The sequence below is a fragment of the Rosa rugosa genome, chromosome 2 (assembly GCF_958449725.1).
Source record: "Rosa rugosa chromosome 2, drRosRugo1.1, whole genome shotgun sequence".
Taxonomy (NCBI): domain Eukaryota; kingdom Viridiplantae; phylum Streptophyta; class Magnoliopsida; order Rosales; family Rosaceae; genus Rosa; species Rosa rugosa.
Genome location: NC_084821.1, coordinates 69,071,661 through 69,088,383, shown reverse-complemented (window position 1 = coordinate 69,088,383; position 16,723 = coordinate 69,071,661). Strand labels below are relative to the sequence as shown.

General features: G+C 39.3%; 1 protein-coding gene and 1 long non-coding RNA gene across 2 annotated transcripts; both read left to right on the top strand.

Moving 5' to 3' along the window:
• Nucleotides 1-6,104: 6,104 nt before the first annotated feature.
• Nucleotides 6,105-7,314, top strand: LOC133731392 (putative disease resistance protein At1g63350). Its single transcript, XM_062158772.1, has 3 exons — nucleotides 6,105-6,242; nucleotides 6,464-6,851; nucleotides 6,968-7,314. Exons 1-3 carry the CDS (start codon nucleotides 6,105-6,107, stop codon nucleotides 7,312-7,314), a joined length of 873 nt encoding a protein of 290 aa, XP_062014756.1.
• A 2,964-nt stretch (nucleotides 7,315-10,278) lies between these two features.
• LOC133733422 (uncharacterized) lies at nucleotides 10,279-11,696 on the top strand. The gene is made up of 5 exons (XR_009857711.1): nucleotides 10,279-10,426; nucleotides 10,942-11,014; nucleotides 11,105-11,151; nucleotides 11,282-11,360; nucleotides 11,553-11,696. It is a non-coding gene; the product is annotated as an uncharacterized LOC133733422 (long non-coding RNA).
• The last annotated feature ends 5,027 nt before the right edge of the window (nucleotides 11,697-16,723 follow it).

Here is a 16,723-nt window from a genome sequence, read left to right as displayed (position 1 = left end):
TGTTGTCTTTGCTGGTGTGGCAGGTGGTGGTGGGGTCTCTCCGTATGTGATGAATTCCGCCTGAGCGTGAATGACCGCCTCACTCATGACATGGTCATATGCCGCATTTGGATGGTTGTAGTTGAGGTGATATAGGAACGGCCCTTTGAGGAGACCTTGTTTGAAGGCGGCCGACGCCATTGATTTGTCTAGGTCGCGGCACTGAGACGCAGCCGCTCGCTACCTTGTGACGAATGCCTTCAGTGATTCATCAACCCCCTGCCTGAAACTGAACAGCTGGCTTGTGTTGTGATGTACGGCAGACAATAAAATGAACCGAGAGAGGAAGGCATGTGAAAATGCGTGGAATGAGTCGATGGAGCCCGGCGGACACTCGAAGAACCAGTTCATCACTTCCCCGTCCAATGTTTCGCTGAACAAATGGCAAAGGGTGGGGTCGTCAAATCCCTTGTTGTTGGTGACCTTCTTGAAGGTGTCCATGTGAACGAAGGGATCGGACATGCCGCTATAATGTGATATTTTTGGAGTTTTCGCGTATGCCGGTCTGACGGCTTGCAGGATCGCAGCGGTGAAGGGCCCTGGTCTGGACACGAAAAGTGGGCCCTGAGTTGGCGCTGGGGCGCCCGACTCCGCCCGGACTAATCTCTGCTCCAACTGTTGTATCCTTTCCAAAATGTGGGCTGCCGTACCATCGGCGGAATCTGCCTGGACACTCCGCTGGGCAAGTCTGCGCCTTGGTGCAGGCGGATTGCCTTCAGTCCTTGCCCTGGCCCCCGAGCGGTTGGTGCGCGGTGCTGATTCTGCTTCCTGTTCCAATATTAATTAGGGGATGGGCGGTGGTCCCATCCCTGACAGTTCAGGTGGGTCCAGCGGTACCTACATTTGGACAACCGGCCCAGGTATGAACGTGCCAGTGTCGGGCCGACTGCGTCTGGTACTACGCGACAGTTCGCTCCGTGCTGGGTTGGCGGTTCTTTCCAGCGTCCTCTTCAGGTCGTCAAACTGGGACATCAGCGTAGCCACCTGCTTCTGGGCCTCAGCCTTTTCTCTGTGTTCCTCTTCACGTTCTCTGTTCGCCCTGTGAAGGTCCGCCAGTGCAAGTTCATACATGGCGGCAAGGTCCTGTCCTGGTGGTCGGCTGCTGCTTGGATGGGCCTCCCCACCGGGATTGGTTGGGGTGTTGAATAGTGCGCGGCTAACACCTACAGCCGGGTTGGGCGGTTGGGGGATGGCGGACTGGTCTGCCTGCTCTTCAGCGTTTCCCCCGCTACCGCTAGTCATGGTAGTGAGGGGATGGCCTTTTGTTCAAGGGTTCCCACAGACGGCGCCAATGTTGATGTTCAAAGTTCGGCGGTAGCCAAACCGCTGCTCAACGTGGGTCCGGCGGGCGGACCGTCGTTCTCTGGATCTGGTCGTTCCTGCTATCTGCCAAGTGAAAGACAAGACGTCAAAGAGAGACCGCGCTAGGCGGTCTTCACTTCTCCGATGCCTAAGTCAGTTGATGCAAACAGACAGCAAAGTGGAATAAGCAATGAATGCGTAAGTAAATGAAGAGAGAGGAGAGGACCTTTTATAGGTGAAGAGGGGTTTGATCTCCTCTTTGTTTTCGATGTGGGATTGATGTGCTTCAGTTTATCAGTTTCAGTAGTCTCTGACGCCATCTTGGCGCAGCGCGTGGCGGCGCGTTGGTGCTGATCTAGGGGCAATCTTGTGCTCAGACTGAAGCCCGCCTGGCTGTCTATCCGTAGGTCAGTCCTTTGGCGGTATCTGGTACCTCTGGCGGTACAATGAGCGTGGCTCATTATAGCTAATTATGCTTTGCAAATGTACATGTAGGTACAATAGCCTTCATCAATAGTAACATCCTTGTGAAAGGAAAACCAGTCTCACTGCCTGAAGACACATCGGAGCTGCATGTAATGAGAAATTTGGATCTGCGTTGCTTGCCAAGTTGTTGCTTAGACAGCTTGAAGGTCATCAACATATCTGGCTGCGAAAGTTTGGTCTATTTATTCAACATTAACATGGTGTACAACCTTCCAAACCTGGAAACAATTTCAGTTGAAAAATGTCAGAAGATGGAGGCACTGATAGAGTGGTCAGAATATCCTGATGATTCACTTCATTCAAAGAACCTAAAGTTCATCCATATCTCTGACTGTGAAAAGTTGGTCTACTTATTCAGAAGTGAGATGCTGAGATTCATGCCAAATCTTCAAGAAATCTCCATCCGACGGCGCCAGTTATCAACTGAAGTGGGAAAGGAGTCATATGATCCTCCTGCTATTCATCCAAGATTACAGGACCGTTTGTTTGTTGATCCACTTAAATTGAAGAGCATTTATAGTAATGTACAAATGGAGGGTAACTCTCAGCAAACCATCTGGAACTTTCCTGAACTGAAAATGCACATCATAACTTCTCTGCCACCCAAGCCAAGGTTAGTATGCCACAAACATACAATAAATTAGGCCTTGGTGCTATTGATTCATTATACATGTTCAAATTCTTCTACTTCTCCTGCTTTGAATTTACATTTTCAAGACTTGTAACTACTAACCACTGTAAGTGTCAACCTAGCTTGCCTCTTTAGCCTACATACGATATGAACAACCCGTTAACAGTTGTTTTAGTGCTTATCAAATGATGTACGATAGAATTTATCCTTTCGCAGATTTTAAGTTAAGAAGTTTGGTTGGTTTTATGATTTACCTCACATGAATTGGAAATTTTACTAACTATGAAGTTTGCATTTTTCAGGAATACGCCATTGAGTGGCGCGAACCAGTTGCAAAGGAATCGCAGCTTTGGTCTGTCCTTTCTTCCACAAACAATTTCCACACCAATCTTTTTCCTCCTTTTTAACTTTTCCTAAGGCTGAACCATTTGGCTTTCACTGCGTGCACTCTTTCTGTTTGCCATTGAAGTTTGAACTCAGAAGAAAAGCTTTTGTTTTATTTTTATTTTTACAAACATATGCACTACTTATGTAGTGATGTCTAGCACTGCTCTATAATATATGATTTTTGCCGACTTTAAATTCTCCCTGATTATATTTATTAATTAGGATTTTGTTTTGGTGTTTGCAGAGTCTGTACTAGAGGCTCAGACTAAAAAAAGAGAGTCTATACTGGAGGAAGCACCAATCGCATGTGATATGCTTTGGCACTCTTGTCTGAATATTTTTGGTCTTCTCTTTTTCTGGATTCATTACAGGTTTGATCTCACCAGATAGAACTAGGAATTTCACATGTTTTTATGGAGCCAAATCAGCATGTTCTGCTAGCTTAATGTTATCCAGTAATTCTACACCTCACTACAAAAAAAATGGATTAACTATTGCCATTTGTTGTGTGATTCCAGGTATATTATCAAGAACAGTCGGAAGAAATATATGGTATGCTTTCTTATTCAGTTTAAATATACCCTTTAAGCCCAGTTGGAACAAAAAGAAAATAACATGGGATTTTAGATTCTTCCTAGGGATCAATGGCATTTCGATCACTAGCTAGGTTTGTTACAGATACATCTCAAGCGTAAAGGTTCATTGAGTGCGTGCAGATTGCTAATGTTGTGTAACCATTATTCAACCTAATAATGCGTACTTTGTTAAAGTATTCCACCAACAAAATGTTCTGTTAAAGTAACAAATGACCTTTCGGAAAAAAAAAAAAAAAAAAAAAAAGGGAAATCAGGTCATGAGCCGGTTACATTTGATGTCATGTGTGTCCATTCAAGAGTCATTTCTTTTCTCGCTAGTTATCTAACAATTGCTCATATGGTTGGTACCCATACTATCTTTGTTTTTAACTGATTGTTCATTAGGTTATCCCTTCACTTCCCTCTTTTATTTCAGATAAAATTGTATACTCTCCTCAACTTTCTCCTCGCGGTCGTGATGTTCGGAGCATTATACAGAGGGGGAATGAGTTCCGTTTTGATTATCCGGCCCCACAGTTTAACCTGGATACTGAGGACTCTGGCAACCCACTCAGGAATTTATTTTCCAGTGTCACCTATTATGGTGCTGCTCTGCTGCACAAGTTGCTGAGCCCATCAGTTCCTCCTCGACGCAAAATGCTGCAGGCATGCATGCAATCAACTCATTTCTTTTTCTTTTCGGTTCTAGAGTCAACATGTGCTAGCTCTTTCGTATTTTCTTTATGATGTCATAATTTGTTGGATATATGCAGGATCAGGATGAGCATGTTATCTAGCGCACCAGTAGCTGCTAGCCCAGCATTGTAATAATGCAGAACTAAACACACAGTACTTGTTAATAAGCGGTTTATGCAGAGAGTCCTCGCTCGACCAGATGACCCTGTACTTATTTGATTCCGTTTAAAGTTCTTGCTTTTCCCAAAATAATCTAGCCCAGCATTGTAATAATGCTGAACTAGACACACAGTACTTGTTAATAACCTCTGCTTGATGCAGAGAGTCTGTAATTACCGGATGGAACAAAATTGATAGAGTTTGAGTAATGACAGTTATTCAAACAAGCAACAACAAATAAAAGAACACAAGAATTGCTGACGCAGTGTAAACCTCTCCACTGAGGAAACTTCACTGCGTGACTTTTAACGTAGCCAACACGAGAATCAAATCCAATATGAATCAAATCGTTACAGATCACAAGTAGTGGTATTCAACACAACCACATTGACTAGCAACAATGCTAACTTGCTCACAACTGTAAAAGACCTATTCTAAACAACTATGAAGCAATCTGTATAAATGAAGAAATATGGACACGCCTTTAGATTCAATCTTGCCTTGAAGCCTCACTGATCTCAATCACATATGCAAGTGATGAATGCAGTGAACAAGCAGTATGATCAATCAATCAAACAAACAATGAGAGTTTTGTAAAATAGTTAGTGCAGACTATGCAGCACAATTAAAATTCTCAATCAGAAAACTGTCACTCTCATAATGCAGTTTCAAAACCTTTTATAGAAGATAAAGACTCCCCCTCAATCCAATCACATTAAACACCGATTGAGATAAACATGGAAAGGTTTTTCAAAACAATATGCAATCACAATCTTTTATCTGATATGTATTCAAAACAATTCTAAATGCAGATAAGATTTCCTAAACTCCTTTCCTTAAACACTATTTGAATTGGAGAGTTTAGACCCACAATATATGCATCAATCACATGCAAATTGATATGATATGCAAATTAAAAGCTCTCTAAACCTAGACCATATTTTCAGAATTATATGGAGAAAGAATCGTGTACAATCAATGCGTCTAACCCTAATTGATTCCTATTAGGAAAAATCTTTTTAACAAAAGATTGCCAATTAAAATAAACATACCTAAATCAATTAGGTCTTCAATGGGACGATTTTAACTGGTGAAAAATATCTTTGCATAATAAAATTTAAGAATAGAAAGATACTTTCAAAAAACAAACTTCCTAAAACCTAGGACTGACTCAAGGATTGCAACACAGATTGCAATCCCAATGCATATGCTGACTCATGAGATGCATTTACCTGTAATGTATTTGAGATCAGTATTAGGCCATTTTCCAGCTTCTTCAGTGATGAATTGTCATGATATACTTCACTAGCTTTGTATGGGAATGCCAACAAATAACATGTACAAAATCTTGTACTTACAGAGTCCTCGCTCGACCAGATGACCCTGTACTTGTTTGATTCCGTTTAAAGTTTGTTGCTTTCTCAAAATAATTTGTATGAATAATATGCACTTGCTTAAGTACTGCTGCATAATGAATAATATGCACTTGCGATTGGACTATGCCTCCAATTGCTTTGAACTTTTGATGATGCTGTTTCATGATCGGATGATTGGGAACTATGTATGCTTGTATTCTCAGTTTGCTTACAATTTCAGATTTGTGGCACAAACAGAGAACTTGTTAACCGACTTAGATGTGTATATCAACTCTCTTCCAAAGACTGATGACCTTAAGTAGGATCCGTTCACTTGTTGCATTGTGTTAAAATAGGTGGAAGTTAAAATTTCGTCAAAAATTGTTGATCAGCATAAATGCATCCTCTAAAAGCAAACAAAATTAATGCATTTTTGCATGTCCGTGCAAGTGAGGCCAACAGTGTATATGATAAATGAGGCTAACAGTGCACATTTCTACGCCAATTGAAGTACGGCTAATGATGCTCATGTTGCATGTCCATGCAACCGACGCTAACGTTGCTGAGGCGAACGAGGATGTGGATGCGACTGAGACCCCCATAGAAGCGGTGGTAATCTGGCGGCACTAGGGTTTCGAGAAGACTCGCTCTCGGCTCTCATTACAAACTGATAATATGTAAATTCGCAGTGTGATATCTTCATTGAGTTGATTGCCTTAAAAAAGTAAAACTTTTCTTTTAATTTAAATCTGGAACAACTGAGGGGTGAATTAGAACAACAGTTGAAGGAGAAGGTGGTAAGAAAGTCTTTAAGAAAATGTGACTGGTTGCAGAAAGCAGATGAACTTATCAATGGCTTTGAACCGGAGCTTGAAGCAGTCAGAATAAGCAAGAATTGCTGTGGCCTACCATACTATAGGTCACGGTATAAAGCAGGAAAATATGTTGCAGCAAGAATTAAACAGGTGAATGTACTGAAAAGTGAAATCAAAAAACTTATCAATGTTGGAGAATCCATTGTTGTTGAACACATGATAGGCAGCGGCACAAAACTACTCGGCGAGGCAGCAAGAAGTATGGTTAAAGAGATTAAGGAGTATGTAACAGGAAAGGAAGTCGGGACTATACGTGTTTATGGAATGGCTGGTTTCGGCAAGACAGCAGTTGTGTCGGAAGTTAATGACCTCATAGTGAATGACTACAGAAGTTGTGCCCCAGAAGGTACAAATAACGGCAGTAGATACACTGAAACCATTTTGACAAAATTATATGGGTTACTGTAGAGCATCGAGGATCAACTCAATCATCTATTGACAACTTGCAGAATAAAATTGCAGAGAAATTACATATTGATTTGTGCATAAAGCCACTGGGAGTAGAGCGCGCAGATACATTTGAAAGTGCATTGAAGGAGTTAAGATTTTTGATCATTCTGGACGATATGCGGAAGAAGCTGTCTCTTGAGCTGATTGGGATTCTACCAACGAGGGAAAATGGCTGCAAGGTTATAATAGTATCTAGATCACTTCCAGTGTTCAGTGACATCAAAATTGATAAGAAGGTTGAGATCAAACCTCTATCAGATACAGCGGCACGAGAATTATTTGAGAGGGAAGCTAGCATTAGATTCTCAGACTTGAGGGATGATACTCAAACTATGGCAGAGAAAATGGTAGATGACTGATAGTTTGCCCTTGGCTATTGGCTTTCTGGCTCGGATCATGAAAGAATTAAAGAGTGATGCTGCTGAGAGTGTCGATGCTGCACGGAATGCAGCCCTTTTGAAGTTACAGAGTTCTCACTTGGAAAGCATGAATGAAAAGGCATTCGCTCGTCTGAAGTACAGCTATGAAATATTGAAGAAAGACGCTCCGCAATGTCTCCTGTATTGTGCCTTGTACCCATGTGGTCATCACATTGGTAAAAAAGAGCTAGTGGAGTATTGGTTTTGGGAGGGTTTATTGGATAGAAACAAGAGAGATGGACGGATAGAAGATATGGTACAAGCAAGAGACATACTCGATGAGCTCGTAGGGCCTTCTGGAAACAGTTAGTCAAGGTGGCAGGGAATGCATAAAGATGCGCAGATTGGTTAAGCATATGGCAGTCCAGACTACCAAAGCAAGTCCTCAGCTTTTCACCAAAGCTGGGCATCAGAATGAAAAATTCCTAGGGGATTGGCTACACATAACAGCTGTCACCTTTGATGCCTAGAGGGGCAAATATCTGTCTCCATTGAGCTATAGAGACAAATATGGTATTTGTGCCTACTGCTATTTTTTTTTTTTTTTTTGAGAATGAGTGCCTATTGCTAAATGGCCTGTCCCCATATACTCATGAGGACCCCAAGTATTCTAAACTCATCCATATACAGATGGAATGATGCAGATTATACTTTGCACAGTTCAATTATACAGAAGGACCCCAAGTTATTATTATTTTCACCGTTCAATTATACAGACTACATGTACTAGTGGGTCCTTCTATAACCATTTGACCCTTTTACATAAATATAAATACATATTATTTCAATGGGGACAGAAGCAACTTCTATGCCAATATGTCTGACATTCTCATACCTACAGTGCTGTACATTACACAATCACCTCTCTATTCAACAAATATTTTCAAAAACACTGAATCCAAAGATTAGTTTCCTACACAGATTTCATTCATTGACGAGCAATATACAAGGGGTCATTGTATATGAGATGAATCATAGATACCAGCAATATGCTGCAAAAACAAACTGTCCTACAGTTTCGCATCCTAGTGTCCAAGTAAAGACACATACCCTTCCATTGGAAGTTGGAACTGATTGCAGCTCTTGGATCTGTTGAGATTGCTTCTGTGCCAGTTGAGTAAGTGCTGCTATCGGCTTCTTAATGCTAAAGGATTGTGAATACGAGTTTCAATGCTGTTCAATTCAGTTTGGACAGCTTGCATTTGCTCATCCGTTTAACAAGATGAACCTAAAAAAGGCCAGAAACACCCATTCAATAATCAGCCAACAGTTGAGAATTTCGGAAATAAAACACCAAAAGAAAGATTCATTCAATTAGCATGCAAAAGGACACAACCTGTTCGTCTGACTTCACAACTTTTACACCATATTTTAAATTAGATTGTTGTTTCAATCCAACCAGGCTGCATAAATTCATAAATATAATGATAAGTGGGTCAAATATGAATTGTAGCAATCAATCAATCTGAGACAATTAATATTCCACAAATGGAACCGATTCATTCAGTGATCTCATAACCATGTGAGCACATAACACATAGTGAAGATCTTCATTCCTTTGTGAGCACATAACACATAGCACCACTAAGTCCTAACCATGTGTTATGTGCTATGTGTTATGTGCTTGAAAAACAATTATGAACCTTGTGTTATGTGCTCACAAAGGAATGAAGATCTTCACTATGTGTTATGTGCTCACATGGTTATGATTGCCCCAGATTTTTTTTTTGGATCCTTGCACTTCCCATTGATAATGAACATCATAGTTTTGTGCGGCCAATCCCATTAAGAGTCCCCTCCAACATGTTGATTCTTTTCTTTCTGTCAATCTTTGACAAATATCATAGTTTTGACAAAAAAACCAGACCTACCTCTCTCTCTACTCTTAACCTTTGTGAGCCCTCTCTCCCTCTTATAAAAACCACAACCGAAATTGCAAATTCTCATTCCTTTGTGGGCGCCTCTTTCCCTCTTATAAACCCCAAATCCCAAATCTCCGCCTCCCCTGTTCTAAATTCCTCTGATAACCCAAATCCCTCAATTTTCTTTTTCTCTCACTCTCAAATCAAAATTAGGGTATCAAGAGTATTATGGGCCCGAAACAGTTTGCTTTAGTGATAGTCCTTGTGGTTGTGGTCGCCGCCATTACACCACTTGAGATCTCTACGACCACCGTATCCTTCACCCCCTCCTCCATGTTAGTCCAAGGGATCACCGCTCCAATTCCGTTCTCCTCCACCCGTTTACATCTCCGTATCTCCATCTCCGTGTCAGTGGGACCCATTAGCACTGAATAAGAAGGTTATGGATCGACCACCACTGTATGCTTAGTCTGTACGTAAGATATTTGTATGTAAGATCGATCTACTTGTATCATTTGCTTTGGGCACCGGCACCAGGTCATGGTGTAATATTACTGTAATAACTCGTATTTCTTCTTGTTGCTAGATTCTGGTTTGAATATGAATATTTTATTTGTCTGCAACATATATAATGTTGTTTCTAGATAGCTAGGCCTTCGTTTACAAATAATATGGGGACAGATGCTGATCAGTGCCTTAAAATGAAGAACAGATATATGTATGTGGCCCAATTACAAGAGCAAGTGTCCCTAAAGAAAACCTTTTTTTTTCCGTCTTTTTTGTCAATAAACAGAACTTTCATTCAAACAAGAACAATTACAAAGAGGTCCAAAGGCCTCCCAAAATGAAACCACAAACAACAAGGCCCAAAAGGCCGAGACGGACAAACCCAACCGTCGACAAAAAGAACCAAGAAAATTTGGGCACAGATGCGAGACAAGTGAGGCCATAAAGTACAGTTTTTATTATAAACAACTAATTTTATACTAAAAATTCATTTAAGAGAGATTTTAAATACGTGCAAAGATCACCGTACGAATCTCTTGGGCAAACAAGAACTCTCTCCGTATCAGTCGAAAAAACTTTACGATTGGGTGAGAAATTTGGTGTGAAGAAGGGGAAAGGCTTCGAAATTGATTGGGTCGAGCTGCCTATAGTTCTAATGTTCGCCACGGATCTGGATTTAGTTGGTAATTTTCAATCTATTTAAATTTAGAGGTCAATTTGTCCAGTCCGGTTGGGTTTCTGATTGAATCAGGCGATAATTGTCAAAATCTTGATGAACTGCTCCTTGTCTTCTGGGCCTTGAGGAATCAAGTAACTGAGACCTATTTACTTATTAGGATTGATTTTCTGTAAACTAGTTGTCAATGTAAAGTTGTCTTCGTTTTCAAATTTGCTTTCTGTCCAATTTTTGTTGGATTCGGATACTATTTGGATCCATGTTTGTTTTGGTCAAACAGTATTTCAATTGCTTTTTATCGTTGAGTATATTTTTTATTCTAATTGAAATGGGTAGGTGCTGTTTTCTTTGATTTCTGGTTTCATGATTTGTGATTTTCTCTTCTTTGTTCTGAGAATCAATTTGGAGGTTGAGAAAGTGTGGGTTTTTTAGTCTAGTTTTAACTAATTAATTGAAAGATTGAGGAACATTCTCCCATCTTTTTGTCTAATTTGATTTTTACATTGTTTTGGGTGTCTTCAGGGGTTATCATGAACTTTTCACATGATATGGATGATGAATATGAGAAAATTTGCAGGAGAATGAACCCACCAAGGTTTGCAAGCTCATTTTCTTCATTGTTGCTTAAAGTAGATGAAATTTTACCATACCTGTTTTGAGATTTACACCTCTAGTGTCTTGTTAGGGTTGTAGTTGATCAATGAAGCCTGCAAGAATGCTACGGTAATAAGGGTATGGTCGCCCTCTCTTATCCTTTTGTGTGGCTTTTTCGCTTTGTTGAGTTTCTTATGCTTCTCTGTTGAGCTCCTTTTCTTATCTGAGTTTATTTTCACATATAAATTTTTTGTTCTTTCTTAAATAGTTGGGCTATCGGCCACTGACACAGTTGATCAGGTGAAGTGTAAAACAATTGCTATCTGCCTGCATGAAGATCACCAATGGTATACTGTTTTCCAACTATCAGAATACTTCAGCAATTAAGAAAAGGTGCATGAGTGTGGCTGTAGAGAATCTTGACTTATGAGATCACTGAATGAATCGGTTCCATTTGTGGAATATTAATTGTTTTAGATTGATTAATTGCTATAATTCATATTTGACCCACTTATCATTGTATTTATGAATTCATGCAGCCTGGTTGGATTGAAACAACAATCTAATTTAAAATATGGTGTAAAAGTTGTGAAGTCAGATGAACTGGTTGTATCCTTCTGCATGCTAATTGAATGAATCTTTCTTTTGGTGTTTTATTTCCGAAATTCTTAACTGTTGGCTGATTATTGGGTCTGTGTGACCTTTTTTAGGTTCATCTTGTTAAAAGGATGAGCAAATGCAAGCTGTCCAAACTGAATTGAACAACATTGAAACTCGTATTCACAATCCTTTAGCATTAAGAAGCCGATAGCAGCACTTACTCAACTCGCACAGAAGCAATCTAAACAGATCCAAGAGCTGCCATCAGTTGCAATGGAAGGGTATGTGACTTTACTTGGATGTGAAACTGTAGGACAGTTTGTTTTTGAAGCATATTGCTGGTATCTATGATTCATCTCATATACAGTGACCCCTTGCTGGTATCTATGATTCATCTCATATACAATGACCCCTTGTATATTGCTCGTCAATGAATGAAATCTGTGTAGGAGGCTAATCTTTGGATTCAGTGTTTTTGAAATATTTGTTGAACAGTACAGAGGTGATTGTGTAATGTACAGCACTGTGTAATCTCAACCTTCTTATCAACTTTGATGTCACTGAACACTGGAAGTGATCTGGATGCTATTATAGCCTTGCAGCCATTTTCCCTCGTTGGCACTGGAATCCCAATTAGCTCAAGAGACAGCTTCTTCCGCATATCATCCAGAATGATCAAAAATCTCAACTCCTTCAATGCACTATCCAATGTGCCTGCTCTACTCCCAGTGGCTTTATTCAGATCAATTTGTAATTTCTCTTCAAGTTGTCAATAGATGATTGAGTTGGTCCTTGATTCTCTACAGTAACCCAAATAACTTTGTCAAAATGGTCTTCAGTGTATCTACTGCCGTTATTGGTACCTTTTGGGGCACAACTTCTGTAGTCATTCGGTATGAGGTCATTAACTTCTGACACAACTGCTGTCTTTGCCAGAACCAGCCATTCCATAGACACGTATAGTGCCGACCTCCTCTCCTGTTACAGACTTCCTAATCTCTTTAACCATACTTCTTGCTGCCTCACCGAGTAGCTTTGTGCTGCCGCTTATCATATGTCCAACTTTTTTGGATTCTTCAAAATTGATGAGCTTTGTGATTTCACTTTTCAGTACATTCACCTGTTTAATTCTTGCTGCTATATCTTTTCCTTCTTTATACCGTGACCTATTAGTGTGGTAGACCGCAGCAATTCTTGCTTATTCTGACTGCTTGAAGCTCTGGATCAAAGCCACTGATAAATTGATCTGCTTTTTGAAACTGAATAAGAAAGCATATCGTTTCTTCCTACTGTTCTTGATAATATACCTGTAATCACAACAACAAATGGCAATAGTTAATCCTATTTTTTTGTAGTGAGGTGTAGAATTACTGGATGACATTAAGATAGCAGTAACATGTAGATTTCGCTCCATAAAAACATGTGAAAATCCTAGTTCTATCTGGTGAGATAATGAATCCAGAAAAAGAAATGACCAAAAATTCGGACAAGAGTGCGTAGGCATACAACATGCGACTGGTGCTTCCTCCAGTATAGACTTTCTTTTTTCAGTCTGAGCCTCTAGTATAGACTCTGCAAACACCAAAAGAAAATCCTAATTAACAAATATAATCAGGAAGAATTTAAGGTCTGCATAAATCATATATTATAGAACAGTGCTAAACATCACTACATATGTTTGCAAAAATAAAAATAAAACAAAAGCTTGCTTTCTGAGTTCAAACTTCAAATGCAAACAGAAAGTGTACGCGCAGTGAAAGCCAAATGCTTCAGCCCTAAGAAGAGTTAAAAAGGAGGAAAAAGATCCGCATAAGAATTGGTGTGAAAATTATTTGCGGAAGAAAGGACGGACCAAAGCTGCGATTCCTTTGCAACTGGTTCGCGCCGCTCAATGGTGTATTCCTGAAAAATACAGACTTCATAGTTAGTAAAATTCATGCAAGGTAAATCATAAATCCAACCAAACTTCTTAACTTGAAATCTGCAAAAGTATAAATTCTATTGAACATCATTTGATAAGCACTAAAACAACTGTCAAGTGGGTTGTTCATATCGTCTGTAGGCTAAAGAGTTTAGGTTGACACTTTACACTGGTTAGTATTTATAAGTCTTGAACATGTAAATTCACAGAAGGAGAAGTAGAAGAATTTGAACATGTATATTGAATCAATAGCAACAAGGCTTTATTGTATGTCTGTGGTTTTGTGGCATACTAACCTTGGCTTGGGTGGCAGAGAAGTTATGATGCGCATTTTTAGTTCAGGAAAGTTCCAGATGGTTTGCTGAGAATTACCCTCCATTTCTCCATTACTATAAATGCTCGTCAACTTAAGTGGATAGAAATTTCAACTTCTTCAGTGCACTCCCCAATGTGTCTGCTCTACTCCTGGGTGAGTTATTAAGATCCACTTGTAACTTCTCGGCAATTTTCTTCTGCAGATTTTCAATGGATGCTTCAGTTGATCCCAGATTATTCTCTACAGTGACAGAAATAACTTTATCAAAAAGCTCGTTTTCTTTTCTGTTATTGACATCTTCTGAGGCACAGTTTTTGCAGTCATTTAATACAAGGTCATTCACTTCAGCTACAACTTTTGTCTTGCCGCATCCAGCCACTCCATAAACACGTATCGTCCCGACTCCATTTTCTGTTACCTTTTCTGTTACATACTTCTTTATCTCTTCCACTGTTCTTGCTGCCTCTCCCACTGATTTTGTGGTGCCGACCAGTTGGCCAACCACATTGGACTCTGCCACATTAATGTATTTTTCACCTTCCTTCTCAAGTGCAGTCAACTGTGTAATTCTTTCTGCTATTTCTTTTCCAGCATTATACTGTGACCTTCAGTAGGGTAGACCACAGCAATTCTCAAGTAGTCTGCCTTCAAAATTTGAGTCAGCAACATCATTGATAAACTTGTCTGCCCTTTTCAACCACTCGGATACTTTTAAAGACTTGCTCACCACCTTCTCCTTGGATTGTCGTACCACTTCACTAATTTGCTGTTTCAAGTTTTGAATTTCACTTTGTAAAGTAGCAAGGTTTTCTTTTCTTTTCCTGAAAATGTTGTATTCGTCTGATAGGGGATCACGTAAACAGGGTGATACCAGAGTTACAACTACAGTTAGACAGCCGAAGACGCTGGAAACAACTGCAACCGTTTCTGCAAGGTAAAATGTCAAGATGAGTCAACATGTGGTTAGCGTACTGGTTGTAAATTAAGCCCCAGTACTCAGTACAATCTGAAATTGATAAAGCAATCAGATATTGTTATCAAATTGGAATGGTTGATAGTGGTAAAAAATTACAGCATATAATATAACCTTTTTTCAATGCATAGGTCTTGTTTATAACTTTAAATGAAATGAGAACAAATTGTCTGTTAGAAATATGGCAGTTTGATTTGGATGGTGGCTGAAATTTTAGAAACATACGGATGACAAAAATGAAATAGACAAGGAGACATCTATGAAATTCAGGAAAAGATTCAAAGGGGACAATTGCAATTTTCTTTTTCAAAAGCGTAATGAGTGAGAGAATGAGAGACAGATTTTGAGAAGAAGAACAGTATCAATTATGACCTGTGGTACTCTTGATTAATTCTTAAAATATAAAAACCAGTCATGGTGAACAAATAGATATAGGCAATCTGTGGATTTGCCGAACTGAGTAGATTTCTATGGCACAACAATACTAGTTACCAGACCTTTTCCCAAATTTTAGTCACCAAATGATATAACAAAACATGATCATATGTGATGTTGAATTGCAGATAAAGATAAGTGTAAGGATATGTGATCCAGTCACCTGATCTAAAAGTCTATATTGTTTCTGTAGTACTTAAAATTCATATATGGAGCACAGTAATTATCCTCTTTGTTTCTCTGCCTTCAATTTGAATTTCAAGTATTACTGCCTCTGTAGAAGACTATAAAGTTTTCTGGTTTTGTTTTTCTGTCCAGAAGAAACTTATATATATATATATATATATATAGTTGAGATGAACTTGAAACTATGGAAAGTAGTATTCAGTGGAGAGACTAATAAAAAGCCAGCTAAAAGAGTATCATACCTGCCATTGATCCGCTACCTTTTTACTCGCTCTTTCCCATTTAGCTCATTTTCCAGCTTTATATGGCCCCTAAACATGGAAAAAAAAAATTAAATAAATAAAGAAACGAAATAAAAAAAGGGGTGGAAGAAAATAACTACAAAGTTCACTTGAGAACCTCCCACAAACACTCAACAACTCTTTGAAATGAACTCAGTGTTGCTGATATTTGGTGATGATACAAATAATCTACAATCTGGTGATGACAAACAATGCTTCTGAGGGACTAATTAAGATGATTGTAATTGATATTGGTTGACTCTTTCACCAACATTAATCTGTTTCTGGGGAATAAAGATCTGGAGCTCAAATATCTTGCAGTACTCATGCTTCTTATTAATAAATAGTTCAACTCCCCCGGTCATAATAATGAAATGCAGCAACTTTGTTGACAATAATCTGATTGTTTGACAAAAAGAAGAACACGCAGGGAAAATGAACAATGATCGTAACTAAAGAAAACATAATGGTGATTTAGACTCAATAGCGGCCTAAACAGAAGTCTTACTGTAAAGGAAAGTTTTATGGATCTATGAATCTAACAATAGAGGTTTGTCAAGGCTAAGGCCCTATGTTGATTGCAGTATCGAACTGGTGTCAACTTAAGGCTCTCATTGAATTGGATCTGATGAAGCCAATAAAATCCATTTGGACCGCAATCTTCTGGCTAAAGTTTAGCATGGAGCAGAGATATGGGAGCAGGCTTGTTTGTCTTACTTTTATCTTTTTCATTAAGGAAACTCAAAGTGGGAAAGAAAAACCTTCAAAGGAGAATTGTACTGGTAAAGAGAGTCTCTTTCATTGTCATGCTGCTTCCACAAGCGTATAGTCTGCACTCAAAAGTTTTCAAATATTTCAGTTCATTATTGTTGGTATGGTGCATGAGAAAATGATATAAGCAAAAGATTATGCAAGACTGATGAGTCCTGAGTTTGACTCATGGATAACTTTCTTTTTTTGGTAGCCACTCTATAGCCAAAAAGGGTAGGAAAAACAAA

Bases quoted from the DNA above. Each gene is read 5' to 3' on its own strand.
- LOC133731392 (XM_062158772.1), top strand. From the start codon at position 6,105: ATGAGGCTAACAGTGCACATTTCTACGCCAATTGAAGTACGGCTAATG. The intron at 6,243-6,463 runs GTAATCTGGCGG...GACTGGTTGCAG, and splicing joins AGACCCCCATAGAAGCGGTG to AAAGCAGATGAACTTATCAA. The intron at 6,852-6,967 runs GTACAAATAACG...ATAAAATTGCAG, and splicing joins CAGAAGTTGTGCCCCAGAAG to AGAAATTACATATTGATTTG.